We start from the raw sequence: 27,729 nt of genomic DNA on the forward strand, positions 1-27,729 counted from the left end.
TGTATTTTAAATACACTGTATTTTATATTTAACTGTATGTTAAAACTTGCTGCGACTTCAGCTGCTGGAACCATGGGGTGGAACCAGCTGAGCACTGTAATCCGTTTTCTCAAGCTAACGTTCAGGTTCATCAGACATCCGCCATTCTTCTCGCCATCAGACTGAGTTATGCATTTATTTATTGAAAACATACACATTTCTGCTGTATTTCTGCTGTATTTCTCATACACACTTACTGAAAACATACACCACTGCTTCTATCTGGTTTGCTTCTTTCCCCCAGACCAAGCAAGGCTGAGCTTTCGGAGTCAGCTGTCAGGGGCAGCTGACTGGTTCTGTGCTGTCAGAAAGGGATATACAAGCATTAATTCTATCCATTTGGAGTTTTCCAGTGAAAAACTCATGTTCCAAGAGCAGCAATATTTGCCAATGGTGTCCTTGTTTTTCGGATGATTAGACACGCTGGTAAATGACCCCACATCAGCCAGCAGGAGGAACCATCTCGCATGGTGGTCCAAAGAAATTACTGATGCTGTGCATCACACCACACGCGTTAGCTCCCTCTTGTTGAGTGTTCTGCACCCTTCCCCTGTTACAATAAAACCTCATTTGGCTTCAGCCTGTTTAGACAGGGCTTCACTTGAACATTTTCTTTTGCTGTGGGTCCAATGAGGGTTTCTAGTCTGATAGACTTAGTCCTGAAGAGAAGGAAACAAAGGAACTGGGAAACTAGTCAGCAAGTGGCGTGGATACAGAGCACACGGATGACTGCATTGGCTTTTCCTCTTCTGGCCTTCCCAAGTGATAGGTGGAGCGTCTTTACAACCCGAGAAGTAAATCTGTGCTGTAAGCTAGCAAACGCCCATCACAAGGAACGTAAGGAGCACACTGATCCTGGGGCCAGCATTTCTAAGCTTTGGGCAGTCCAAGAACCAAAGCAAAATTCAGTCACAGCTCTGAGCGTCACTTGGAGTGTGAACTCATCCGTCAGGTATGTGCACAGAACTGGCGGAGATCAACAAGCCTCGATGAAAAATACAAGTCAGCATTGCCTTACATTTAGTAAGATCTGAGATGAGACTTGTTTCTCATGGTTTGGTGTCACTCTGCCAGCATTTCGCAGGGATACTACCCATATCCTATGAATAAACTCAAGAACTGAAGTTTCAGTCCAACCAGTGTCCCTACCCCCCACTAACATCAAGCATGCACTAAAGCACAGAACTCCACCTAATTCACTATAAAGGGCAGTCTTCTCCATTTCCCAGCTCTTGCTGAGCAGAACAGCTCTCCTTCATTTCAGGAGCTACTGCGGTGGTTCATGTTTTATCAAACCTTGCAACAAGCGCCTGAGCTATAGCACTGCTACCTCTCACCAAGGCTGCGTTTCTTACCTAGTCATGTGGGACACCAGAGCCTGGCTGCAGCAGAAGATGGAGGTGCACAAACAATGCAAGATCAAAATATCACTGAGGACAACAGGCTCTGCTTCTTCTAGCATGGGCCTGGTTTTTTGCGTCCACTTACGGAGATCAAAGGTATAATTTACTTAGAGGAAGAATTATTTGTGCATAAACAGCCATTAACTAATAATACAGAGAAGATGCTTTTAAATTCAAATGGGTGGCACAGCAGCCAGTGCTAGACAAGTGACCCAAGCACCTTGTTACTTACATAAACTGAAGCAGGAGGGAGTCTGATGCTGATGACAAAACTCCTTTGTGAGTAACATTGGCAAAATCTCTTGGAGAGCAATTCAGGACTAAGTTACAACAAAATGGGGCACTTCTCTCCTAGGAGAAACTTAACGTTACGAATCACATTTCCTTTCCTGTTTGTGTACATCAGGGAAAGGAAATAACTGCTGCTATTTTGTTTCAAAAGCTGACCATCTTGATGGGGCAAAAGGGGAAGTGCTTGTCTGATCTCAAGAAGTAAACTGTTAGGAAGAAACTGTAGTAGTGTAAGATGTGGATGGAGAAGGAAAGACTGTTCTGAATGGGGAACAGAGCTCATCAACTACCATGGCCTCCACCTACCACATTTCTTAGGGGTCTTACTTTCAGCCCCATCCCCAGGCTTCAGTCCTTCCAGTTTCATTTGAGTGCATCTCATCTTGGGCTGTAAGGTCTTAAAATACAGTGCTAAGGGATGTCTCAGCTTGTTCTGCCTGCAGCTTTGGGAGTGACCCTACTGCACCCCCAGACTGCAATTCGGCTTCTTCAAATAGAATAAACACTTATTTAAATAGTAGTCTTCTGCCACCACTCCCTCAAAAGCCTATGAGCAGGGGATCAAAGATTTCTCAAACTCAACTGGCCCATTCACATGTCAGGCTTAAAGCTCACTGACCTCTACAGCCAATAACACACATGGGAGTAATAGGATTAGGATAACAACTGGACTTTGAATACTGAACCCAAATAATCTGTCATTTACAGTTTGGTCAGCTGGGACCTCTCTTTTATATAAGGTGAAAGCACAGTTTGGAGTAACCCATCTGGATTGTTAGCATGCCTGCCTATCCCACTACCCCTATAAAACAATACACGGAAGCAGCAGTTATTCCAGAAATTCACCAGTGACTTGAAATACAAGTAAAAACAGTCTGGGAGCAGAAGTGGGGAAGACAATAAATGCAGCACTAGCATGGTTGCTTGCTGACTTTGAACAACTGCAGCCACCCAGAGGGAGGGATATGAGAAGACTCAAGGAGGTTTTGAACTGGAAGGTGGTGCTGGTTCAGAAGGGGGAGCACAACTGGGATGAAACAAAGATGCCAATTTGTAGTTCATTGAAAATCTGATCCACAGATTCTGGATGCATTTTCAAAAACAAAAATCACATTTGTTTCCCCCCAGCTAAAATAAGAATACGCTATTTTGAGCTAGTGAACATTATCCCAATGTACTGAAAACGCAGATGAAAATCCAGCAGCTTCCCAGGGTTGGCAAGATTACCTTGGGTCTAAGCTATCTGACTTCGCACGATGCTAGAAAATAGCTCATGGTTAGATGAGTCCATGTGTTCAGCTGTCCCCATTTCTATTCCCATCTCTGCTTCCCCACCTCTGTCTCCATCTCTGCTTCCACAAAAAGGAACCACCTCTGAATTAAGCAGTTGGCTGTGTGCCCCCCCCCAGCAGAGTCCTCTGCATTGTAGGGCTTTTTCTGCAGCATTTATTGAGTTGCACAGTGGAAGTGACTGCAGTGTTGGGACTTCAGGTAGACCTAAGAAACTTCGCAAGACTCCCACTGTTGTGTCCTCCTCCTGCTGGAAGCTAACACCTTTAAGCAGGCCACAAAAGAATGCTCCCTTCCATCACTGCCTTGAAGTGTGCTGAGGTCTGGAATGTAGCTGTCAACTTGTTGCTGGGTGGCATCAGTTTGCAACTTATCCGCTTGCCCCTAGGTAGCTCTGGTGATGATTTTTGCAGCACTGAGGGTAGTATAAGGTGGAACGGCCAACAGCAGCTGCTTGGTCATGGATCACACGTACCTGGTCGCAAAATGGACGTGGTCTGGAATGAGAGGAAGAAGACAGCAAGGATGCACTCTGTGGGAGATCTGCAGTGACAGGACACTCACGGGAGAGTTTCCTTCCAGGTCAGAAATACGAAGTCATTGCCACCTGCAAGTTCAGCAACTTACTTCAGTTAAGTTTCCAGATCCCAATGTGATGCCAGGCTGGCTCATCATCTTCTTTCTCAGTCTGGAAACCCTCCTTCCTTGAGGCTGCTACATGCTCCCACATTTCTTTGCTGGTCCCTCTCAGACTCACTCAGTTCATAAGGACTCTGTTAAAGTACCAGGACTGTGGGAAGCAAAACAAGTGACAAAACTGTCAGAAATAGGTTTCTATGTCTCTGCCTTTGTTTTAAGAATACCTCAGGTCCTTGCTCTTGCTCCAGTGTTGGTGGGTGTCCCAGGTGTGATTTCTTCTGGCCCTCCTTTTAATCATGGCCCTATTTCCATGACTTTTCCAAGGGACTGCCTGAATCTTTCACTCTCTGAGATGAGAACCAGGACCCCTGGCCAGCCTGGGCATGGTCAAGCTTTACGGTACTGAAATGCTGCAGTGATGAAATGCTGGTTCCAGGAACAGACCGCTGAAATTGGCCTGGTGTTTGCTACAGATCAACATTTAAATGTGGGGAGCATGATCAACGGATGCAGCGGTAACGAAGTCAGGGCAGGATGCAAAGAAGTTTCTGAACTCAGCTCACCAAACATCAACATAACAAAGACACATATGTACCAGCAGTAGTCTGTGATGTTACACAGCTATGTAAACTTAGTGTGTCACAGAAGTGGTGTATATACATTATATAGCCCGTAATTCCAGCCAGTTATCTCAAGCTGGTACAGAGTCGACATCAGATCGATGTAGTATGTATACGCTAAAGAGAAGAGATGAACAGGTCATGAACAGACAAGCCTTCAGCTCTTACCAGATTGAGTGGTTCATTTCTATAATGAAAGAATAGGAGTGCAGCCAGGACAAGTTTCTAAAGGCCAAAAAGAAGAATGTATTTGGAAGCTGCTCCCATGAAGTAACAAGCTGGATTCACCCCCGAGTTGAATAACATTGCTGCTGCAGTCTTGGGTGATGGAGCGGCTCAAACAAGCAGCTCCCTGATATTGGGTTTGTTCCCTTATACTTGCAAAGACCCAACATTCACCTCAGCGCTGGCCTGGTGCTTGCCTGGATAATGAAACTAACTACTACATTTAGGGATTCAACCCTGAGCAAGGTCATTCTGTAAATACTAAGCAGCCCAATAAAAACAGACCAACAAAAGAAGAAATGAGGAGAGGAGCTTGGCAGGAAAAGGGTGAAAACCACATCATATGGGTTGGCAATGGCACAGAAGGAGACAGACTGCAGATAGTGATCACTGCCACTACTAGTCAACACTTGCTTGAGCTACCGAGGTCCTTTCTACAGTGCAGTTAATGGGTAGCAGGCTGACAATACCACAGCTACCAACTGACCTAGTTACTGCAGGGCTTCCGTTCCCAGCACTCACAGCCAGTATAATCTTACTTCAGCTTTTGCAGCTATTAATGCTTTGTTTAAAGCTGCAGTAACTGGAATCAAGCGATTGCTGCTGAATCTCAGCTTTCACTTCAGCAGACAAAGCAAATATGAAGCTTCTCACCATTAGAAAAAAGCCTGATAAGATGAATTCCCTAAGGTCAAAAGTCGTAACAATATAAACAGAGAACCTGACCCAAGATAAGGTTAAAATATCGTGATTTTAAAAGCACACCTGATATTTTTGAGGAGGTTCCTTCATTTTCTGATGGCATTCCTGAAGGAGTACTTGGTGCAAAGGTGGGACTGGCTTTCAGAAAGGAAGTATTCATTAGCAAAAGCTAGCACGAAAGGCAGCAGGAACACATTCACATCAGCTGGGAAAGGAAGAAGCCAAAGCGCTGAACAGACTACACAAATTGAGGAAAAACCCATTACAAGGAGGTGGTGGAAAGCGGGAGAAAGAATTTTTGCTTTCCTTCCCCTTGATCATCCTATCCTATACAAAACCCCTCTAAATCTGGCTCTCTCTGAATGCTGCTTTCACCTCCTTCCTCTAAGGCAAGTTTCCCATAACACTGTGAGTTCAGCTATGCAAGCTGGAGACAAAAGCAAACCAAACACATAATAAACCCATGAGGACTGGCCAAATGAGGATTCCAAGAAGTATCACAAAGGCAAGGTTGGTTAGAACTCAAGCTACCAAGGTCAGAGGTTAGCCCTGCATTCCTCTCAAGGGGAGAGAGGGGGTGTGCTTCGCTAACTCCGCAGCATGAGAGTTTCCTAAGCAAGCCAGGGGATCTACTCTGTCACTTTCAATAGGCTGTGTGGGTTATCATCTCAGTCAGCTTGGGTCAGCTTCCCATCTAGGTGAGATCCAAACAGATCCTGTTCAGTCCCAGGTGACAGTAAAGCCTTCGGTCCTGTGCTCTGTGTGCTCCTGTCCTGCTGGAGGGTCCACCCCTGCAGCATCCCCACCGTTCCCTAAGCTCTCTCCTTTAGCTTCCACTATTAGCCAGAGTTTATGGCGTGGATCCATGCAGCACATCACTGTACCTAGCAGCGTGGCCTGAAGACCGTCAGCTGCGAGAACTTTGATGCCACTCCATGGCCTGGAGAGTGTTATACCAATGTTGCCTGAAAGAAAAGCCATCCAGTGTTTGTCAGCTTACATGTTACGAGGGACAGAAACAGCCACTTGGAGGGCTTTCTGAATATGTGAGCACAGTATTAAAAGCCAAATCCAAACCCTGAACCAGCTCAGTGATGAATCATCACATACCTGGAAAAAGACATTTAAAATAACACCCCCTTTCCCCTAGCAGCCCAGTCAGCCTCGATAGCCGTATGGTGCACCTATCACTGCAACCAGCAGATCCGGATAACAGCCAGGGAACTGGCTTGAGGGAGGGAAGCAGGCCTTCCCTGTCACTTGTAATCATCTCACATCCAGAGGCATCTTAAGTCCTTTCTAAACACGTTGATACTGCCTGAAATTCACTGAAAAAACCCAGCCTTTGTTTGTGTTAACAGGATGAGAAAGTGCAAGGCTTCCTGTTATGTGTGTGTGACAGCTATAGATAAGCAGAGACCTCTGGACAGGAAATCCGCCCAACTTCTGCAGTGTGACTCGTCTGAAGCTTAGGAGCTCTTTTTAGATTGAAGCACCAACAGAATGAGACAGAGCTGGCCAGAGAATGGGGGACACGCTGGAGAAGAGCTCTGAGGAGCCGGAGATCTCTTTGGACAATGAGTGTTCGACGAAAATGGGGGCCCTGGTGGAAGTCTCGAGTGGTGAAAAGGTCAAGTTTGATGATACGGGTCTCTCGCTGGTGCTCCAGAATGGCCTGGAGAACCTTCGGCTTGAAAATTCCCTTACCGATGTCATCCTGTGCGTGGACAGCAGGGAATTCTCCTGTCACCGAGTGGTCCTTGCGGCAGCAAGCAATTATTTCAGGTAAGGCATGTAAGAAACAAACCCAACAACGTGATTGGGGTTTTACTTCACTTCTGAGGCTGGAACTGTAGAACTCCAAGAAGAGCAAACTGGGTGCTAAACTCTACAAATCTGGAATGCCTGACACCTTTCAGCTCTTTAAAAGTTGGAGGCTTAAATTAAGGCAGGTGCCAAGTTGTGGATTTGCCAGAGTTCTGACACCAGCACTCAGCACTTCCGCTGGAGGCATGCAAAGAAACAGAGAATGGCTGGCAGAGACAAGTGGGTGAGAAAATAGTGTTGTAACCAGGTATCTGTAGCCCCTGGTATTGTCCACTTGGGGTTCAGGCAAAGAGATTCATTCAGATCACACAACGTTTTCATTGAGATAGGAGCGGGTTTGTGAAACCTGGTAAACCAATTGCCATTCTGTGGTAAAAATATAGATTGCATAAAATTGTTGAGGAGGAAAGAGAAGGAATTGTCTATCTTTCCTAGGGTTACCGAAAAGCAATTGCAATGGGAAATACCTCCTTGAAGGCAGTTTTACCTTTTAATGCTCTCCTTCTCATCTTCTTGTGTTTTTAATTCAGTATTATAACAACGGTCTGAGACCACTGGCCAGCAAGAACAAATTTCAGACAGACAGAGGAACTCGGTATCATTTTCAGCACAGATCTGCCATTATCATTTAGGTAATTCCATTAGCATGGCTGTGATGTTTTTTAACTGCTGAAGTGGTCAGATGACTGAAGAGCTACAGAGGAAACACGAGAAAAAAGAACCTGTGACCACTTGTGAGCAGAAAGCTAATTTCAGTGGAGTCTAGTAAGCTTTGCTGGTAGTGCCTGCGAGAAGAGCTCTGCTTTTATCATCTTATGATAATCTCTGTGAACATACAGAGATAGGTATTACTTCTAAAGCTAGACTAGGTATACTGCACATGTGAGAACGTGCAACTAAAAGCAGAGATGCCCAAATACTTCTTACCAGCATTGTTGTGCAGGAAGGAGAGCAGATGCAAATTACGATCAAAATTGCCATACGATACTTTGACAAAAGAAAGAAACAATTCCTTTTCTGCTGAGGTGCTGCGGTCAGAAGGGACTTCAGCAGTTTAAGACAGGCAGGGCAGCTTTCTGATAACTGCTGTTGGCCATTTTTTCACTGAGCCTTGAGCCACATCCTTTAAAGGAAGGGGGATACCTGGATGGAGGGAGTCGCATCCCCAGGCAGTTGCACATGTACTAGGGTCTGGCTACCTGCTCTATGAGTTGAGATTTATTATATCACGCTGTCTGCCTGTCTGTTAGAGCCTCTTGTCACGACTCTTCGGGTTAGTTTCCATCACGTTTGGCAGAGAGATTTGAAAATCCCAAACTCTTCAAAATCAAATCTTCAAATCTTTAAAAGCTTGACAGAAATCTGCAGCAAGGCAGAGGAGAGATGCCAGGACTGAGACCCTGTGGTGCTCAGCTGGGTAAGAAGCACTGTCCTGGGCTGCCGACACATACACATGCAGCGCCCAGAACCAGCCAAAGCACAGAGCTGAGTGTCCTGAGAGGGACAGCGAAATGTGTGTGAGAGGAATAACGAGCAAGAACAGAGCGCTCAGGAAGGGGAAGCTGAGGTTACTGTGAAGAGGGAAAGGAGGACACAAGTCTGCAGGGAACTGAGCTGCTCTAGTTCTACTCACAAAGCGGCTTGTTTCATCTCGCTGTAGTTCACTAGAAGATGCACGGGCCCAAAGAAAGAAGAAATTCTTAAATCACACTGTTCTGTGAGTACTTCCCATGCTGTTACAGAGCCTCCAACACCCATACACGGGAGCGAAGCAGAGGAACCCTGTGAGTCATGGGCTTCCTTGCCCTGCAACAGCATGTTACACAACCCCCTTCCTGAGTGCTGGGTGCCATAATGCAAGCAGCTGACTTAAAACACAGTTAAACAAAATTATCATCTTTTAGTCATAAAATCCCAGACTGGTTTGGGCTGGAAGGGACCTCAAAGCTCATTCAGCTCCAACCCCTGCCACAGGCAGGGACACCTTCCACTAGAGCAGGTTGCTCCAAGCCCCTGTGTCCAACCTGGCCTTGGAACACTGCCAGGGATGGGGCAGCCACAGCTTCTCTGGGCACCCTGTGCCAGCGCCTCAGCACCCTCACAGGGAAGAGCCTTAGATCCAACATAAATCTCCCGTTTAAGTTTTACCCGTTACCCCTTGTCCTATCACTACAGTCCCTAATGAAGAGTCCCTCTCCAGCACCCTCGTAGGCCCCCTTCGGATACTGGGAGCTGCTCTGAGGTCTCCACACACCCAGCTTTCTCATCCTGTCTTCATACAGGAGGTGCTCCAGCCCTCTTATCATCCTCATGGCCTGGACTTGCCTCAACATTTCCATGTCCTTCTTATGTCCTTCCCTCAGCACTGCTTCAGAGTAGATAGACGAGTACTTCTGACACACCCTGCATCTCCAGACATAAAAGCAGTTACCTGGCTGAAGGCAACAAAGCAGACAGATACAAGCTGACCAAGGTGAAGTTCTTTACTCCCACACTGCCCAAAGTAGTGGGAGAATGGGGCTGGGAGATGTTGAAGCCATATTTCCCAGAGCATCCTCAAACTGCAGCATGGTTGGTTGAAGTCACGTTCATAATTCCAAGCACAGGCACTTCAGTGTGGGTGAGTGCTTAAAAAGTGCTTTACAAACTGCAACCCCTCACTTATTTAATTGAGATGTCTCCCTGGTTTTTCTAAATTTATTCATTTCCAGGTACCTAAATTTGGCCTTAGGCCCTCACTACAGATCTGTATCTCTTAAATGTTGGTTCAAAGGTTTTGTTTAGAATTACACAGGGACAGGAACCAGGGAAACAGACAGCAGAATCAGTAGCCACATCTGAAGGATTTCGAGTCCCAGAGAAAATAATCACACACCCCTCTGGGTAAGTCCATAAATGGTGAGAAGCAGCATTTTAATCCCTAGGAGAGAAGTGCAGCCTGATCAGTCCTGAGTGACGTCAGGGTGTTCCTTCCAATCGGCACACAGGGTAGGAATAAGGTCCGTTCCATCTGATCAGAAGGAAGGCCACTGCAGGCAGTCAGCTCTCCTGGACAGGACTGGCCCTACTCAGCCCTGCCACCTTCCAGAGAGGAGTGCTGCTGGGAGAGCACAGTGCTTTAGATGTCTGATTTCTGCAGGTTGCAGCCTTGTTGCATAAATCCAGAGCCTGTGAGATCAGGAGTGGATGGCAGCTCTAACACAGGTACACAGATTAGGAAGCAGATAGGTGAAAGCACTTTGACAAGTCCCCTGCGCAAAGCCTCCACCAGAACCCCAAGGCTGGTTTTTGAGCAGCCTTGCGATGATGAAACACTGGATATCTCTAATTGATCTCCATCAAACTGATCCCTCACCAAAAAATGGTATCTCTGGCTTTGTGGGACTGAAGTGAGAGCTCTCACCTCCCCGACAGCGATAGTTAAATACATCACTGGGGTCACCAGTTTAAGAGATAAAAGGAACAAGAGCAGACAACACCTGCATCCTACAACATCCTATTTCTCATTCAGATGAAGCATTCGGCACCTATCAATCCTATGCAATTGAAAGGGCTCTTCTAAACAAACCTTCCTTTCTGTGGGTTGAAACCCCATTCCCAATGGGAAGTGAATCAAAAACCTTCCATTGGCTGAGATGCATGAAGGGAAAATAAGAATTCCAGCTGAACATCTTTTCTGGCAAGGAACTTCTCTGCCCAAGTTTCCTGCTCAAAAGTTAGGTCTCTTTATCCAACAGATACAGAGGTATCTATATCAGTTTTCTACACTGAGATAGCTAATATTGCCTCTCTCTTGCTATGAAGTCTCTGCTGAGGCAAGGAAGAGGTAGCTCCTAGAGCAACGAGCCCCTGGTATCTTCCATCCATTTGGCATTCACCATGCCTAACTGCTTAGCAATCAAAACTGTTTACATCTTGGTTCCAGGAAGGTGTGTCAATCAGACAGCTTCATTCTGGCACCGCTTTTACAAGAAAAGCATGGCCTAAGACTTTGGACCTCCAGCCACTTCCCAGGTTGCACTGTCCTGTCAACATTGTACATGACTAATAAAGAAGGGTTTGGTATGCAGGATAAAGAGCACTTCTAATTACACTTTAGATCTGCACATGTTTTCCACCTATGCAGTTACAAGTGGACCCAATGTGATCCTAATCTGTTTGGCCAGATTCCAAATGATGTGAAATCTCACTCTCTGCAGGGAACAAGATGGGAGCAATCAAATTCCTAAATAAGAACAAAAGCATTATAAGAAATACTTAAAGCTATGCACTGGAAATGAAGATGAAGATGTGTGCATTCGCCTCGCAGCTGTCACAATGTAAAGTGTATTTAAATGGCTCTTAGAAACATTTCTGATTTCTATCCCACACGAAATATCTGACTAGTGCCAAAGCGGCAACTGCCTTTCAAATACAGTATTATCCACCAAAGAAGAGGTGGTATAAACATTCATGAAATCACTGCGTTTTGGCTAACAGTGGTTCCGATTAATGATTATTCTTTTCTAGCCAAGAGGCACCAACTCTACAAGCCGAGCGGACGCTCCCAAACTTCAGCAGAGGAAGTCAGACTCTTAATTAGACAAAAATCCATAAGCCATTCTCTCCTGGCCCATCCCTGGTATTAATGGGGTCAAAGATTCGCTGGGAAGCTTAAGGGTGAGGTTATCGCACATGTGGATCTGGTACAGCCCTCAGGGTCAGCCTAAGCAGCGTTCTACAGCTTAGAAACACAGGGGTATTGACCTTGCTAAGGGTTATGAAGTACATGTGCTAAGTGTCAAGGTACGGAGAATGCCAGCGGCCTGAAGGTTTGGGGTTAATGAGCTGGGCCTAGAAACAGAAAGAGTATAAGAGGCCAGCAGGTTAGACATTGCAACTGCTCTGCAATAGAGAGCACCCCCTGGCAATGGTTCCAGGTGCCTGTTGCTGCCATGGAGCTCCAGGCCTACTGCAGGGCTCAGCTCGGGGGTATCCATCATGTGTGTATGTCTTATCGAACTCATGAGTAAAGAGGTACAACAGCAACAAAAGATTTGTTTTGTTACTTTGCTACAGGACTAATACTTGCATAAAATATGAAGCAATCAGAGTATTCTGTGTTGAAATCTATATAACCAAATGTTTCCAGAATGCCTCATGCTGGCTGGGATATGTAAAAGATAAATGTTTTTATTTTCAGAGCCATGTTCTGCAATGATTTAAGAGAGAAATATGAAGAAAAAATCATACTTAAAGGAGTTGATGCAGAAACCATGAATATACTCTTGGACTACACCTACACCAGCAAGATGCTCATCACAAAGCAAAATGTACAGAAAGTCCTGGAAGCTGCCAGCCTCTTTCAGGTACAGATAACCCAAATGCATGGATCCAGTCTTGTTGCTCTGGCAACACCATGTCTTACCCTGGCTCACACACTGCAAACTTCTCTGATTTCATGGGTTCTGCAAGCATTTTGCCTCATACTTACTTACACTGTGGTATGAAGGGTTGTGATGCTGGGACAGTGCTCCATAAGGTTCAGGTCAGCCTGCAAAGGCTGGTCACACTCCAGGCCAAAAGAGTTAGTGCACTGTGGCTGGCATGGCTGGCCAGAGCAGGAAGCTGACTTGGTCTCTCCCTCTATCGCCTTGAGATGGAGGCTCACCAGCCAAAGTTAGCATCCTCCTTTGTAGGGCTCTTGATGTAAAGGGTTTTAGTCATGACCTGGGTCTTTGTGGGAAGTCGGACTTAAGCAGTGTTACTCAGCCTCTGGTCCATGAGGTATTCACGTGCCCTGTAAATCACCTGTGAGGTCTACCAAATTACAGGCCCTGGTACCAAGCTGCAAATTGCTAACAGATTGCAACCAGCACAGCCTGCCAGGTGCCAATGTATGTATGTGTGTCCAGTCTTTTCATTACAGAGGGCAAGAAACACCTCACTCCATAATCATCGCTGTTTAATGCGAACTTCAGATTCTTGAACCTTACACGTGAGGCTTTGCTCTGAAATGAACCTGTGGCTTTTGGGGTAATGGGAGCTGGTACTTGCTGTGGGGAGAGAAGGGAAAGTTATCACAAAGTGCTCCCCAAGGTAACTCAGAAAACGTGGTGTTGCTTTCATGTCGCCTGGGGCCAGCGTGCAGCAACTGACTGACATTTTCAAGCAGAACAGTAACTGTTAGCACTCAAAGGTTACTTCCGGCTCATTTTCAGGACATGATCCTTAGGATCATTCCTCATGGTTTGGTTTTGTTTTCTGAAGCCATCGAAGTATAAACTTACATTTTGTCATTTATCTTCCCGATTTTTCATTGAAATTAAGATTAAATTTGATTCCTAAGGCTGGTGCTTAAAGAAAACTATCAAACACTGTTACAGCAATGACACGTTTCTAAGGGTGCCATGAGCAAGAAGAGTAAGCGAGAAAACCCTAGAAAACTAGGAATGTTCAACTAAAAGCAGCCATCCCAAGTCTTACAGCAACTGTCTTGGATACTAATGAGATTTATAAGGCCTTAAAGCCTCACATTATACACGGGTGAGATATTTGGCTGAAAACGTGTTTTGTGTAAAAGAGGACTTAGTACCTTCTAGTGTTTCGCCAGCTTGCCTCTACTATTTATGCTGAAGAACAAACAGAAACAGCTGAAAGTGTCAAATGTTTCATTTCAATGTATCAACAGCTGAAAAGATTAACTCTGCAATTTACTGTAACATTTTTTGTTGGGAAATTCCTTCCTTTCGGATTAATGACATGGGAGAAAACCACATTCCAAATAGAACTGTTCTGTCTGACTAGCAGCAATTTTCGGCAGTGCCTCTTTTCAATCTCTCAGGCTTGACAAAGTACCACAAAAGAAGTCACTCACCCAGTTCTAGATATTCCAACACAGATACTCCACTTCAGGAACTGTTTTTGAAAAGGTTTTGTATAATTATGCCTTTTCTTAGCCCCTTCCACTGCGATTTGACCAAATGCACCCAAAACTGACAGTAGGCAGAAGCGGAAGGCTATTGAGAGAGCAGAAGTCCCTGGCACCGTGTGCTTCGTGCACAGAGGTCGTTGTCTCCTGGGGAGGCAGGTTTGGAACAGGGAGCTGCTGAACAGCTAAGCCTCACCCTGAAGTGACCCAGACACATACTTTTCCACCTAGAGCACAGTTGCAACATGAGTTCAACAGTCACCTCCTCTGTCTGGGCTGGCGGCTGTTCAGCCACCACGCTTGCAAGGCTGGTGCCCACCTCGGATCCAGCCCCTCTGCCACCTCCAAAGCACTTCCCATCAATGTGTTCTCCTGAACCGGGCACTATAAGGAAAATAACCTTGCCAGTTACCTGAAAACCATCCTATAGCCACTCAGCAGAGGACAGCCCAAGTGGCTGTAGCAGACAGTGCTTAGTTCCATTGCAGCCCTGCACAGTGGCAGCCATGCCAGCCAAGACGACGTGATTTGCTCATGAAGGGCTTCTGGGCAGCTCCAGGTCAGAGATGGGTTCAGAGGCTTTGAAAGCTGTCAACTCCTAAAAAGCCACCCTGCAAGAGCTGCTGTGCCCCTTCTCTGCCCAGCTGTCTGCTGTGGGGTGCCCTTGGGATGCACTGTTCCCTTTCTTACAGGGTTATAGCAGGAGGCAGGGCTGCTGGCACTGCTTACACTGGACAGTTGAATCAATACTGGACAGGCAAAGTTGGTTTTGTTGATGGTTTGGTTGATGGTCTTACAGGTCTTTCCCAACCTAGCTGATTGTATGATTCTATGAATAAATTTTATCGTTCAGAGACAAGGCTAAGTGGAGGCCAAGTAGGCATAGGGGATGTCTCTAGCAAGTACAAATCTGGGTTCAAATGGGTGCTAGGAGAAAGAAGCAGTTAATAGAGAAACTGTTCCCATGGAACATGGCTTTTAAAATGCCTGAAATGGCACTGGAATGGGTACTGGCAGAAGGGAAGGAAGAAAATTTAGAGCTCTGCAGGGAATAATCAGAGCAGATGATGCAGAGGCTCAGGGGTATCAGGGTGCTCTCCTGAGTCACCTGCTCTCATGGGACTGACTGAAGCATGCCCAGCAAGGCTGGGGGAGTTTTGGGGGGAGTTTTGTCTCTAAATGAAGGGAGCGCTGGGGTGACAGCAAAGCACGGGGATGAGGAGCAGCAGCCAGGGGAAGTCCTGCTTTGACAGGCTCCTGAGTGGTCCAGCCTCTCTGGTTAGGCCCTCAGGGGGGATCGCTTCTCACACCCACACCTCACAGTTCCGCATTCATCTGGCCACAAGCACAGCTGCCCAGCGTGATCAGTGGGGCCTGCGTGGCTGTTAGACCAGTGTGCACTGCATGCGAAAAAACTCTGCCTCACCTCGTGAGTATCGCTCTTAGCAAGCCATATGTAAATAACGAGAGCACTCTGCAGTGGCAGCGTTGTAGGAGGGGGAGAACGTTGGTTTGGGATCTATTCCTGGACCTGTGGGTGACTCGATGAGTGACCTTGGCAAATCCCAGATTTGCATCTCGTTACTGCCACCTTTTAAAGGGCTTAACCTGCCTGAGCTCTGAGAGCTAGCCTGCATTGGAAATGTGCTTCCAGATCCTTGGGAAACAGGCTGTTAGGTTCAAAGTGTTACCCTTGTGCTAGCTCAGAGGACAGGCACTGTGAATGGGGAAGGCACTGAGCCCTGCTGCGGTGCCATAGCGTGCCACTGACTTTTTTATATCACAACAGCAGCAACATGTTGTGAGACCTTCTCATACCCTTGATCATCAGGCAGTTGCATTTCTCTAAACCCTTGACCACATCTAAATGTAAAACAGGAACCAGGTAGTCTGTGTGCAGAGTCTGCGATCACTCAGCTCTGGTAAACAGTCTAAATGTGTCAACGTGACACTGACGGGTCTGGAAAGTTCTGCCCTAATTACTGAAACAAATCTACATAGGATAGTGCTCAAAATTGTTTCGCTTCCTCCTTGCCCCTAAATCAGTGTTGTGCAACTTTCTCCAGTGGGGCAGAATGAGTTAAAATGGTTTGTTTGCTGACACTGGATGGAAAAAAGGACGCAAATAAACACGGACGGAAAGGCACAGTATCAGTTCTGACGCATCTGTCTCTATGCTGCTGTTTGCACTGCTCAGTGGCAAAATGAACATGAATACTTATACACACACAGGGAACAGAAAGCCAAGGATGAAGCACTGTAATTTATCAGTTCTACCCCAAACTGGTTCCCAATTCCTGAATAATCACCAGCAACCCAGCTCACATCGTAGTTCATGGCAAATGCCCCCAGACATCCGTGGTCCGGGATCTGCACAGTTGGGATCCTCAGGTGCAGCTATTCTGCCAAGGAAATTAATGAAAGCGGTTGCAATGACCTGTTGAACACTGCAAATATGGAAAGTTCTTTGATTAAGCAGACCCGGTGTGTAAAATGCACATCTGTGTTTGTTTCAACCAATGGTGATGACAAGGAACACAAAGGTCACTAAAACCTCCAAAGGCCTCCCCCCAACAGACACTTGCTGGACAACTCCAAAACCAGACGCCCTTCTAGCTGATACAAGCTGACATGCAAGATAAAGCAGGGAAAGCACATCTCACGTCTTGGGGCCTTATCTGTGCTTTGTAACTCCATGGTTGTTAGTGCTTTGAGACCCCACGGAGGGAAGTGGAATAAAGTAAAAGTATTAGTAAAAGTATAAAATAAAGTATTTCTGTGAAATGAAGTAAAATTCATGAGCATCACAGGTCATGAAAGAGACAGGAAAATGAATAATATGGATGCAGAGGGAGAATAAAACTCTGTGAAGAAGACATTTTAACTTCAGACTTCAGATTCTGGGTGATACCTGTCCTCATATGACCAATGTCATGTGCTGCAGTGCAGATGGCTGGCTGGGACTCAGCTCTCCTGTGACATGGTCATACCAGTAACCACTCTGTGCTTGTAAATGCTTTTTCTGCCCACAGTTCCTTCGCATGGTAGATGCTTGTGCCAGTTTTCTCACGGAAGCCCTCCAGCCGGAGAACTGTGTTGGCATCCTGAGGCTGGCTGATGCGCACTCCCTGCACAGCCTGAAGCAGCAAGTGCAGGGCTACATCATCCAGAACTTCACTCAGGTCCTGAACTACGAGGAGTTCCTGGAGCTGCCGGCCGACATCCTCTGCAGTACACTGAAGAGTGATGACCTCTATGTCACAGAAGAGGCACAAGTGTTCGAAACCGTAATGAACTGGGTTCGTTACAAGGAGTCAGAAAGGCTTCCTCTCCTGCCCTGTGTGCTGGAGAACGTCCGCCTGCCCCTCTTAGACCCCTGGTATTTCGTAGAGACGGTTGAAGCTGACCAACTCATCAGACAGTGTCCAGATGTCTTTCCTTTGCTCCAGGAAGCAAGAATGTACCATCTGTCAGGCAATGAGGTGAGTAAAAAAGGAAGGTAGGTGCTGCTCTTTCTAAATGTCTCATGCTTCCGCTCAAAAATCCCATCGGAAGGAGCAGTACCATGAGGCAGAAAGAGGTATTCACGCTGAAGTTTCACTAAGTGGTGCTACTGAGAAGTCCAGGTGGGCCTCATCAGTTATCTTGCTGGCTTAGAGAGTTTAGAAGCTTTTGGAAGGTTGTTTTAAAGTGCACAGCTTTATGAACATACGAACTTGAGCTTTCATATGCACAGTGAAAGAGGCCGGGTGACTATCCTAGTAAAAAGGCAAACAGCGTTACTCCTGATACCTCAACCTCTTAGCTATTATTTCAAGCCTAAGAGAGGAAAAATAAGTTTCCCATTAACCTGTACCACAATCTGTCATGACTCTTTCAATCTGAATATGTAACATCTCCATCTGTTACACATGGCGGGGGGGGGGGGGGGGGGGGAATACAGAACTTCTCTTGAAGAAGACAGTCTCTTCCCAGAGGAGAGGTCTGCCGTTCTTCCTCATTTACAGAGGTCGCTGCACCCAAAGAAAGAGGTTCACCCTGACATCCAGTCAAGTTTTGCCCTGCCTGCTCAAGGGAGGCTGTGGTGGGTCTCCACTTCTTCAAATGCCCATCCTCTTTGGAAAGTTGGGTATCAGTCACATATCCTGTCCCAAAATATGGGGTAGAGGGGAGAGCCACGAGAGGTCAGATTTCATAACAGGAGCAAAGGTATGTGGGCACGTGAGGAAACCTATGTGCTTCCTCAGTTAGAGAGCCGGAGGAAGGCAGGAGGTCTCAGGAGCATTTGGTGCATCCGTCGCTAACACTGGATGTGTCACTGGCGGGGGGCAGAGACGGAGGGCTCTTTGTGCCAGTGACTGCGTAAGACAGTACATGATGTACTGACCTGGGCCAGTCTGGTGGGAACTTCTTGAGGAAGCCTTGCCCCACTCAGCAGCACCGTCAGGTCCACGTGGGGTAGATAAAGGGAGTGTTGCTCAGCGCTGAACACTCATGACACTCACCTTCACAGGGGCTTATGCCTTGCAATGGTGGCAGATGGGTTAAAAACAGAACTCTGAAACCTGGTGACTTCTGGGACAAAGGTTTTGGGTTTTTTATTGCCTAAGAATTTGCTAAACACAGGGAAAATGCAAGATTAATGTCTGTGTAAATAATATTTGTTAATACAGATATATTATGTCCATTTATAGAAACATGTTAAAAGTAGAAAGAGGAGTAAAACTTTAAGCAAGCTGCTACTGTCACAGTGTTTAACCTGTGGGTCCACAGACTGCTTCTCTGGGGCAAGCCAATGGCAACTGCAATTTCTGCAGTGAAGTGCAGATCTCTCCCACCAGACTTTGGGGGTCTGAAAACTGGCAAATGCCCGGGGTACAGCATAAGCAGAGGAAAAACTTGATGTGCTCCCCATGCCTTTTACATTGCATTACTGCCAGTATGGGGTGTGGGGGAAGATAAGGAAGGTTACTACTTCTGTCCTTCAGCATACAGCCAGCATACATTGGGACACTAATGCACTCATTTCCATTTGCTTGCAAGTATTTGCTCTAAGCAGAACACAAGTTTCCAAGCATCCCCTGCATTCTTTGCTCCTGGTGCACATCTACCCAGGAACTGACTTATTCCTGTGTCCCTGAAACAAAGACCTGATAAATAAACTGAGCCAACAGGCAGTAAATTAGACCATGTTTCAGAGCCTGGCTTTAAGCAATTCTTCTAATTTGGGCTTAAAAATAAGGTTTATAAACAAAGAAACAAATAAAACAAAACCCCAAACCACAGTTGAGAATTGCCACTGCTTTGACACTTTAATATATCCCTGAAGGACAAATAATGAGAGTGCTTATTTTCTGCTGGTGCTAACTGCATCCTTGCCCTCTCCAAACTTGTCAGGCCATACACAAATCTTGGGGCCCCCCTACCTTGCCCTTACTCTGTCAGCCCAAATGAACCCTGTTCTTTACACCTGCCTTACATGCACCCAGCCTTGTCACTACTGCTCACCTTCATAGCTATGGTGCCACCCTGGGAAGTCCCAAGAGGATCTGAAAGGGTCCTGGTGGGTAGGCACAAGCAATTGAGTCCAGTGTTGGAGAAATCCTACTGAAAGAAGGATACAGCAACCTCTACTGAATGCTGCTAGGATGCTTTCCAGGCTTTGAACTTAGAAAACATTTGATAATTGGCTGAGGTGATGTAAGCCAGTCATGATTTGCAAAGCAGGTAATCAGAAGAAAGATCACCAGACCTTTCTGTAACTGCAGGTGTAAGTGCTCTGTGTACTCACCCTGTCTCACTTGCATTTAGATTATTACAGAAAGAACCAAGCCCAGGATGCACGAGTTCCAGTCTGAGGTGTTTATGATCATAGGGGGCTGTACAAAAGATGAGAAGTTTGTAGCAGAAGTGACTTGCCTGGATCCTTTGAGGCGAAGCCGCCTGGAAGTAGCAAAATTACCAACCACAGAGCAGGAGACGGAGAATGAGACTAAGAAATGGGTGGAGTTTGCATGCATTACCCTAAAAAATGAAGTCTACATTTCGGGTAAGGAACAAGGCTTTGGGAGTGGAAAAGGGGAGCAAAGGGTTCTCACAATTGCTTCCAGCTTTTATTGAGATCATGCTCAAAGCAGCTTTAGGAGAATTAAGCACTAGAGGTGTTCCCAATGCTTCAGCTTTGAACGGACTCCAGAGAAGCACTGGATGTGCCTGAATACTGCCTAGCCTTTGTCTCAGCACAGGATTCCTTTTCCAACCATATTAATCTATATGCATGGCTACTTGGGTGCTGCACCCTAAAGCACTCAGTGACCCTGAGCTTACCAAACATAAAATGAAGAATAATTGCTCCAGCATCTTCATGTAACAAGTCCATTTGCAGCTCCACGTGGATAAGCAAAAGACTGCTGCACTCCGTCTCATTCTGCAAGAATCAGTCAAGAACCTGCAGTGAACTGTCACTGCTGTTTGACTGCTACCTAAAAACTGCACTTTAAGGAGCACTTCAAAAGCCATCAGCCAGGACTCTGGAAGTGCCCACTTGCTAATGGCAATATTAGCTGTCAAAACTGGATGAAACCCAATGGTCCAGACACACAGCATGGGTCTGAACATCCCATTTGCAGGATTTCCCACGCAACTGCAGTTGAGTTGTATGTAGGAGTTTGGTCCTGCAGCTACAGTTTTTACTTTGACAATCAAAAAGGTGAAATTCAAAACTGACAGTCAGTTTGACAGCTGGTTTTGATGGCCTGTCAAAAACAAGTTTGATGAGCTCCTTCCAGAGGAAAAGTGACAACAAGCTTTCAATCCCTGTCACGTCACAGACAATGATAGAGAGCAGTGCCTCCTTGGGCAGGATACTTACCCTGCAAAATCATCCACCAGATTCTATGCTGACTTAAGAGAGCAGAAAGGAGGAAGGAGGGCCAAGTGTGAATGCTCTTCTAAAGTATGAATAGTGGTCCATTGCCTTTATTCATGTATCTTCTGTTGCATTATTTCTTTTGGGAATCCAAATATTTTTTATTACCTCATTCCAATCTAAAGCTTATTGAATCTTTATCCTGGGATAAGAATTAGATTATTCCTTCCTTAGTTACGAATAAAGGAGGTTTTTCCTTTCAGCCCACCACAGGGAGTTTATTTTTACTCTGGCAGCAGACCCTCTATTAAAAGTTAGCTGTAGAGGGGAATCTAAGTCAAACATCCCAAGCAGGGATCATCCGTCACACATTCACACCCTTGAGTTGAGAGGTCTCTTTTCCATTTGCCTTTAATCTCTTACCCTTTCCTCTTTTTCAAAGTCACAGGCTTTTTGCTGGAGTTGAGAAGTCTCTTTTCCATTTGCCTTTAATCTCTTACCCCTTCCCCTTTTTCAGGCTTTTTGCTTCATTTAATTTCTGACATATTTTCCAGTGTCTCTTCTCTGCTTTTCTTTTATGGTCTATCCAGGCTTCCTTTAGGCCAGGCTAACACCTTCCCTTCTATGGTGAGTCTAAGCTCTTGCCAGCTCCTCTTCCTTCTCTGCTTAATTTCATATCTTTGATTCCATCTCCCCATTCCCTCTTAGCTTTTCTCCTAATGTCCTTTTCACCCTTCCCACCTAAATAAAAGTCTGAGGGGACTGAAGTCATTAGTTGTTTCTTTTCAGATAAACCAATTGGCATCTCAATCCTGATTAAACATCTGCCTCCTTCGGCTTGTCTCTTGTTTTCTTTCTTGTAGCAACTGTGACCTGCTTCTTTCCTAACTCGACTTGTATCTTTCCTACATTGATCTCCCCTTCCATGTGCTCACTCCCTCAGTGTCTTGGTAGAATTTAGCATCTTCCCTGCTCTTTTTAGCATCTGAGAAACAGGAGAATCCTTTGCACAAGATTATGACTACTTTTAGATCACGATTTCCCCCATCAGTTTAAATACTTTGAAACACTGCATTTGTAGTGTAACTGAAAATGACATGAATTATCACTCACCATTCTGTTGTTTTTACTAATTTAGTTGCATTTCTTCCTCAAATTAGAAAGAGCTGTGTCCTAGGGATGTAACAGAAACAAGACAAGCCTCCAGTTCTCCCAAAAAATCTCTCCCTGCTGCCTGATGTGCCTGGTCCAGCTCAGGCTCCTACCAGGGTTTCAGGCTGTGCAGGAAAGAAAAAGCTCATGTGAAAGGGAAATTTCAAGGGAGGGTAAGGGGAACACCTGCAGTCTCTCAGCCCCATTGTAACCATGAATGCTGCATTCAGGCTCCTCAGCCACTTCAGCTATTTGAGTGCAAATAAAATTCAACACATACATGTGAAAAGTACCAAGACAAAAGCACTAGAAACGACTCTTTCTAGCATGCTAATTCTCTCTTATTCAATCTGCTGTTTGGCCCAGAGATGAGCTCCATCAGTTTGCAGTGATATGGGTGCAGTACAGAATACAAATGAAGGCAGACACTTTCTCAATGGAATATGAATTCTCTTTTCAGTATATTCACCAGTGAAGCAAATGTTTAATCACGTTGCAGATGATGGAATAAACTACTCAGTCTGTAAATGTGGTTTCAGGCTTAACTAGATCCATTCATATTGCAGTTACACCAAAAATAATATGCAAACCAAAGTCTTTAAAACACTGCTCTCTGCATCAGTAAAGATTCACTTACAAGTCAGCTCTAGAATAAATTTGCAGGGTCCAATTCTGATCTTCAGTCTATAAATATGAATCACATCCAAGTCAGTAGAGAAAGAGAACAACAGGAAGGATACAAAATTTAGAGCCCAGCCATATGGTCCCAAGGTTGAACAGTAAAACTAACATGATGTGCAGGACTACTGTTGGTCGGAGTTCAGAGTCAAGTCTTTTGTTTTACCATGTAAACCACTAGCTCTGGTAGATCCAGCTGACTGGGTCTACCCTGCACAAATTGTCAGTTCCCAAGTGCAGGCCTGTCCTCATGGGATTTGGCAGTACCACCTGCAGCATCCTCCACTACCTTGTTTAAATCATGTTTATTTGTCACTTGGAAGCATTCTGCAAAGCCCTTTTGGTGCACCAAAATCACCTGCAGATGCCTGTGCTGTGTCTGGTTGGTCATTCACTTGGTATTAAAATGAAAGTGGTTGTGGTCCGGTAAAGTGAGGAACAGTGATTTATCTTTACTGAATATTTGGTTGTATAAATTGGTCAGTTTCCTTCACTATTCAATAAACTAAACACAGAATTTATCTTCTAGGCAGACCCAGAAGGGGCCATTTTTATAGGGAATGAAGAAGCTAACAATAAGTACCAATGATGTATTTTCTATTGTGAGAGAAAATTTTAGCATGTAAACATATGGAGATTTTGAGTAGATACAAGATATACTATCATATTTATACGTGTTATGTACACTGCAGGTGGCAAAGAAACAAAACATGATGTCTGGAAATACAACGCCTCCATCAACAAATGGATACAAATTGAGTATCTAAATATTGGGCGATGGAGACATAAAATGGCTGTGTTGGGTGGCAAAGTCTACGTCATTGGTGGGTTTGATGGCATGCAGAGAATCAACAGCGTGGAAGCATATGATCCCTTTCATAACTGCTGGTCAGAGGTAAGGTGCTGCATGACATAACGTTGTACTCATCTGGAACATTTCAATCAGAAAATGTCAGGGCTCTGAACCATACAAATGAACAAGACAGGATCAAGTACAACTCTTCTATGTATTTCTGGTCTGTAATACCACTAAATACCTAACTACTTTTTCTATACAAATGTATGTAGTTCAGAAAGTAAAAGTCACAGGATTGTCTGCCAAACATTGCCTGGGAGACATCTAATGCCAAACTTTCCTTTTCTTAGTTGGCTTTTAAAGTTAGTAGTCCATAAATCAGTGAGTAAGAATATAGTGTACATGAGCCAGAGCACCAGCTGAAAACTACTGCTCTGATACCATATCTATATACCTATGTATCTATATAATGTGTATATCAACCTGTGCATTCTATACATGTATGGGTTATACACTTAAATTGAAAGTACAGGTTTCAGGGTAAACAGGGCAGAAGAAGAAACATTTCTACTTCAGGCAATGAGAAGAGAGTATTAGGCAGCCAATAATCCATGAAAGTAATGAGATTAGGCATCATAATGGGAGATACAAGCCCTAGTTTTTAGGGGATGCAAAGCAATGCAGAGGAATCTAACAATAACCGCTGCAAGTACAAAGATCAGAACCAGTAAGTTTCTTATGTTCTTTTTTTCAATGTTCATAAGTATGTAAAAGAGATTTTGGGCATTTCTGACATTTCCTAGCTTTTGAATTGTTGATAATGTAATTTTAATAACAGCATTTGAACAGATCATATTTTTATTAAGGGTTTTACAGTCTTAAGAAAAATCTGAAACATACTTATCCCTTATCCCTAGAAATGTCATCTTCTGAACCCTGCTGATCATCTTAAGGGGATGGCTCACTTTAAATTCAGCAGGCTCCCACCATGTAGGCATCAGTCTGACTACTTCAGAAGGTTACTAATGATTTTTTATGGTGACACAGGCCGCTCCCCTCATGGTCAATGTAAGCTCCTTTGCAGCAGCGAGCTACAAGAAGAAACTCTATGTGATTGGGGGAGGACCCAATGGGAAGCTGGCAACAGACAAGACTCAGTGCTACGACCCTGCAACCAACACGTGGAGCCTGAAAGCTGCCATGCCAGTAGAAGCCAAATGCATCAATGCCGCAAGTTTCCGGGACCACATTTATGTTGTGGGTAAGTGAAGCATTAACGGTCCTTCCCTCCAGATACAGGAGGGCTTGTTTCTGTGTGTTCGTTTTATCCACAGATTCTATGAATCAAATGGTCATGTGGTTCTTCCCATTGAGCTTAGTGGGGGAAGGAAATCCAGCACATTCACAAACAGTATGAAGAATCACCAAGTCAAACTCCCTGTTAGCCTGGTAGGTGTCTTGGGAAGCTGGAGCAAGCTCAGAGACAGCTTAAGGCCATCCAAAAGTGGGTTTATAGCAGCAAGGGTATGACCTCATGGCTACATCATGTCACGTAAGGGGCATTACACAGCCCACTGCATGCAGGATTTATACAGCGATATGAGTAGTAGGAGTAGGTCATGGGAGCAGAGCAACTGAGTGACTGATACCCTGCCCTCTTCACTAGATCACACTTGGGGTTAGTTTAGTCATTTGCCAGAACTGGAAGCAAAGATCAAGCAAGAACAAAAGTTTAATGGTGATGATCTGAACTGTAGAGGGAAGACAAAGCCTGCACACATCTTCAGGTGGCACTGGAAGAACCGAAAGAAGGAAAAAGGAGCCTTTGTTTTCAAACATGAGCTCTGAAAAGTTTCTCCTCCCTCTCTCAGCCTTTGTGCAGGAGATTTATCCCTTGCGGTACAATCAATCTTGTGCTGAGGGAGGGCTGGCATAAAGCCAGAGTATCATCAAATAATAAATGGTGCTCTGACAGGAGATTTGTAACTTGCATGTGTGTGCATATATATAGATGCCTGCACCTTCTATGTGTGTAAATACCTTGTGCTTCTCCTCAGCACAGGCTTGACCTCACCCTTTGTGTACAGGATGACAGACAGAAAAAGAAGGCATGACTTATGGTCTAGCTGATACAACTGCTGATAAAAATTGTCACAATACTCACGTTACATTCATTTAGCATCTCTCAGACGGGAACATCCACCATTGTTTACCTATCTGAGAGACAAATCTAGTTCAATTGGATAGAAATCAGCCCCACCTGAAGTTTAAAAGATAAAAGAACATTTGGTTACTGCACCCAAAGCAATCAAATTACCCAGACCGATGAATTACCAACTGCCAGGTGAATCACTGTAACTAACAATGTGTATGTTTTCAGTCTGCTCCAGTTGGGAAATAGAACTTAAGTCACCTTACAATGACTTGATCATCCTTCACGTACTGGGCTAGTACAGCCAAAACCAGCAGCTTTTACTATAACAACATGTAAATGCTTCCTTTGCTGGCAGGTAGGATCACAGGCATTGTCACATCTCATCAGTAAGAACATGGCTTCAAGGGTTTTCCCTACCCTGTTCTATACAGCTGCTATAGAAGACACATCAGTCCCTGCAAATCTCAGAATAAGAACCATTTGGCTGTTGGCACTCTTAGGAGGGAATGTATTTCCACAGCCTTTCTTGAGTATTGAGGTATTGGCCATTTTCCAAGATAAAAAGACCCCGCAAAATGGGAAAAGGTGCACAAAAGGTTTCAAGAATGACTGCAGATTTGGGAAACATGGAGAAACTGAAGGTCATTCTCTGATTAGCATACCCATAAGAAGAGTATTGCTTCAGTCTGACAAACCCCTAAATGAGGAAGGGGTAAGAAAACAGCCAGCCCAAGGCAGAAGGACACTGGATTTAGAGGAGTCAGTGTAAAAATCATGTACTCATTTCTACAGCTTACCACGTCGAGGCCTTCATGGTCTAAGCGCTTTCAAACAAGACTTTATTTTCCTAAAGCAGCAGGTATGAGAAAGGTCTGTGCCTGGGTGCACTGTGGTTCACACTGCATGACCACAGCAGTTTATTTTGGCCTTAAATTCCACAGCCTTATGAACAATAAGTGGCCTTCTGAGGATCTGGCTTTGAAAACAATACAGTATCCTGTGACCTTGCTTTTTTTGTTAGCTTTGGGGCATAAATAATTCTTACACATGTCAGGAATGGAGCCGTGCTGAAGTGGGTGGTTTCATTAAAACCTCTTACAGGAATTATATCCATATGAACCATTTCCATATGAACCATCCATATCCATACGATCCATTTCCTCTCCAGGTGGGGCAATGAAAGCGCTCTACTCCTACAGCCCCCAGGAGGACACATGGTGCCTGGTGACCCAGTTCACCCATGAGAGAGCCAGCTGTGGGATTTCTCCTTGCAACAACAAGCTGTTCATCACTGGCGGCCGAGATGAAAAGAACGAAGTCATTGCGACAGTGCTGTGCTGGGACCCTGAAACTCAGAAGCTGACTGAAGAGTGTGTCCTGCCTCGGGGGGTGTCTCATCACGGCAGTGTTACCCTCAGGAAGTCTTACACCCACCGCAGGATTGTGCCTGGGGCAGTTTCTGTCTGACTGCAGGAGAACTGCAAAGGAACTCAATACTTCCATGCCCTTGTGGCAGAGACTGCAAAGGCGATGGTTTTATAGCTGCAGGTAGCATTGGATGGAAATAACGCCACTGGGGTCCTGTGGGAAGTATGTGTATATGTGCTCAGCCCTTGCGTTTCCTCTGTACAGTATATCCTTAAATTATCTCCATTCCTTCCCTCCACAGAAAAACAAAGGGACCAGCTGTAGTTTACTCCTGCCAACACAATACCTCCAGTCTGGCAAAGAAATGTGATGTGTAGCTGGGAAATTTACTTCCCAGTTCTGTCTGTCCTGAAACGTGCTTGAACTGGCTCAGCCTGGTCCTGAAGTTTGTTCAGCTATTTATTAAGTTGGATTTGCAGCACCTACTAGTGAAAAAGAGAAGATGCTTTTGGAATGGAAGATTTGTAACTTCAATGAAATGCAATGTAGTTTCCTCCAAAGCAGTGCTTTTTCCAGGGGTTGGCATGTTAGATTAAGTTAAAAATGGTTTGTTTGTTTGTTTGTTTGAAGATGCTTTGTTAGTTTTTCAGTTCTGTGTGACCAAAACCATCCATCTTGGTTTGCAAACCTTGTTACAAATGAACAGCAATTTGGTTCCACTGAACATTCATTGTAGCTGTTTTCTAATAAAGCAGACCAAAACAGA

General features: G+C 45.1%; 1 protein-coding gene and 1 long non-coding RNA gene across 3 annotated transcripts; one reads left to right on the forward strand and one right to left on the reverse strand.

Annotated features, from left to right (window-relative positions):
* LOC136012343 (uncharacterized) lies at positions 1-14,177 on the reverse strand. The gene is made up of 3 exons (XR_010611680.1): positions 13,893-14,177; positions 3,651-3,813; positions 1-3,520 (listed from the first exon to the last, which is right to left on the reverse strand). It is a non-coding gene; the product is annotated as an uncharacterized LOC136012343 (long non-coding RNA).
* On the forward strand, positions 6,629-27,729 carry KLHL6 (kelch like family member 6). 2 transcript variants are annotated; one of them, XM_065675510.1, is made up of 7 exons: positions 6,629-6,994; positions 12,219-12,384; positions 16,979-17,428; positions 19,758-19,995; positions 23,337-23,539; positions 24,358-24,701; positions 26,764-26,929. In XM_065675510.1, exons 1-7 carry the CDS (start codon positions 6,735-6,737, stop codon positions 26,837-26,839), a joined length of 1,737 nt encoding a protein of 578 aa, XP_065531582.1. In that variant the 5' UTR covers positions 6,629-6,734; the 3' UTR covers positions 26,840-26,929. The 2 variants fall into 2 exon arrangements, with proteins under 2 accessions (XP_065531582.1, XP_065531581.1); XM_065675509.1 differs by having other exon boundaries at positions 6,633-6,994; positions 24,488-24,701; positions 26,764-27,729.

The sequence above is a fragment of the Lathamus discolor genome, chromosome 3 (assembly GCF_037157495.1).
Source record: "Lathamus discolor isolate bLatDis1 chromosome 3, bLatDis1.hap1, whole genome shotgun sequence".
Taxonomy (NCBI): domain Eukaryota; kingdom Metazoa; phylum Chordata; class Aves; order Psittaciformes; family Psittacidae; genus Lathamus; species Lathamus discolor.

Bases quoted from the DNA above. Each gene is read 5' to 3' on its own strand.
- KLHL6 (XM_065675509.1), top strand. From the start codon at position 6,735: ATGGGGGACACGCTGGAGAAGAGCTCTGAGGAGCCGGAGATCTCTTTG. The intron at 12,385-16,978 runs GTACAGATAACC...TTCTGCCCACAG, and splicing joins AAGCTGCCAGCCTCTTTCAG to TTCCTTCGCATGGTAGATGC. The intron at 17,429-19,757 runs GTGAGTAAAAAA...ACTTGCATTTAG, and splicing joins ACCATCTGTCAGGCAATGAG to ATTATTACAGAAAGAACCAA.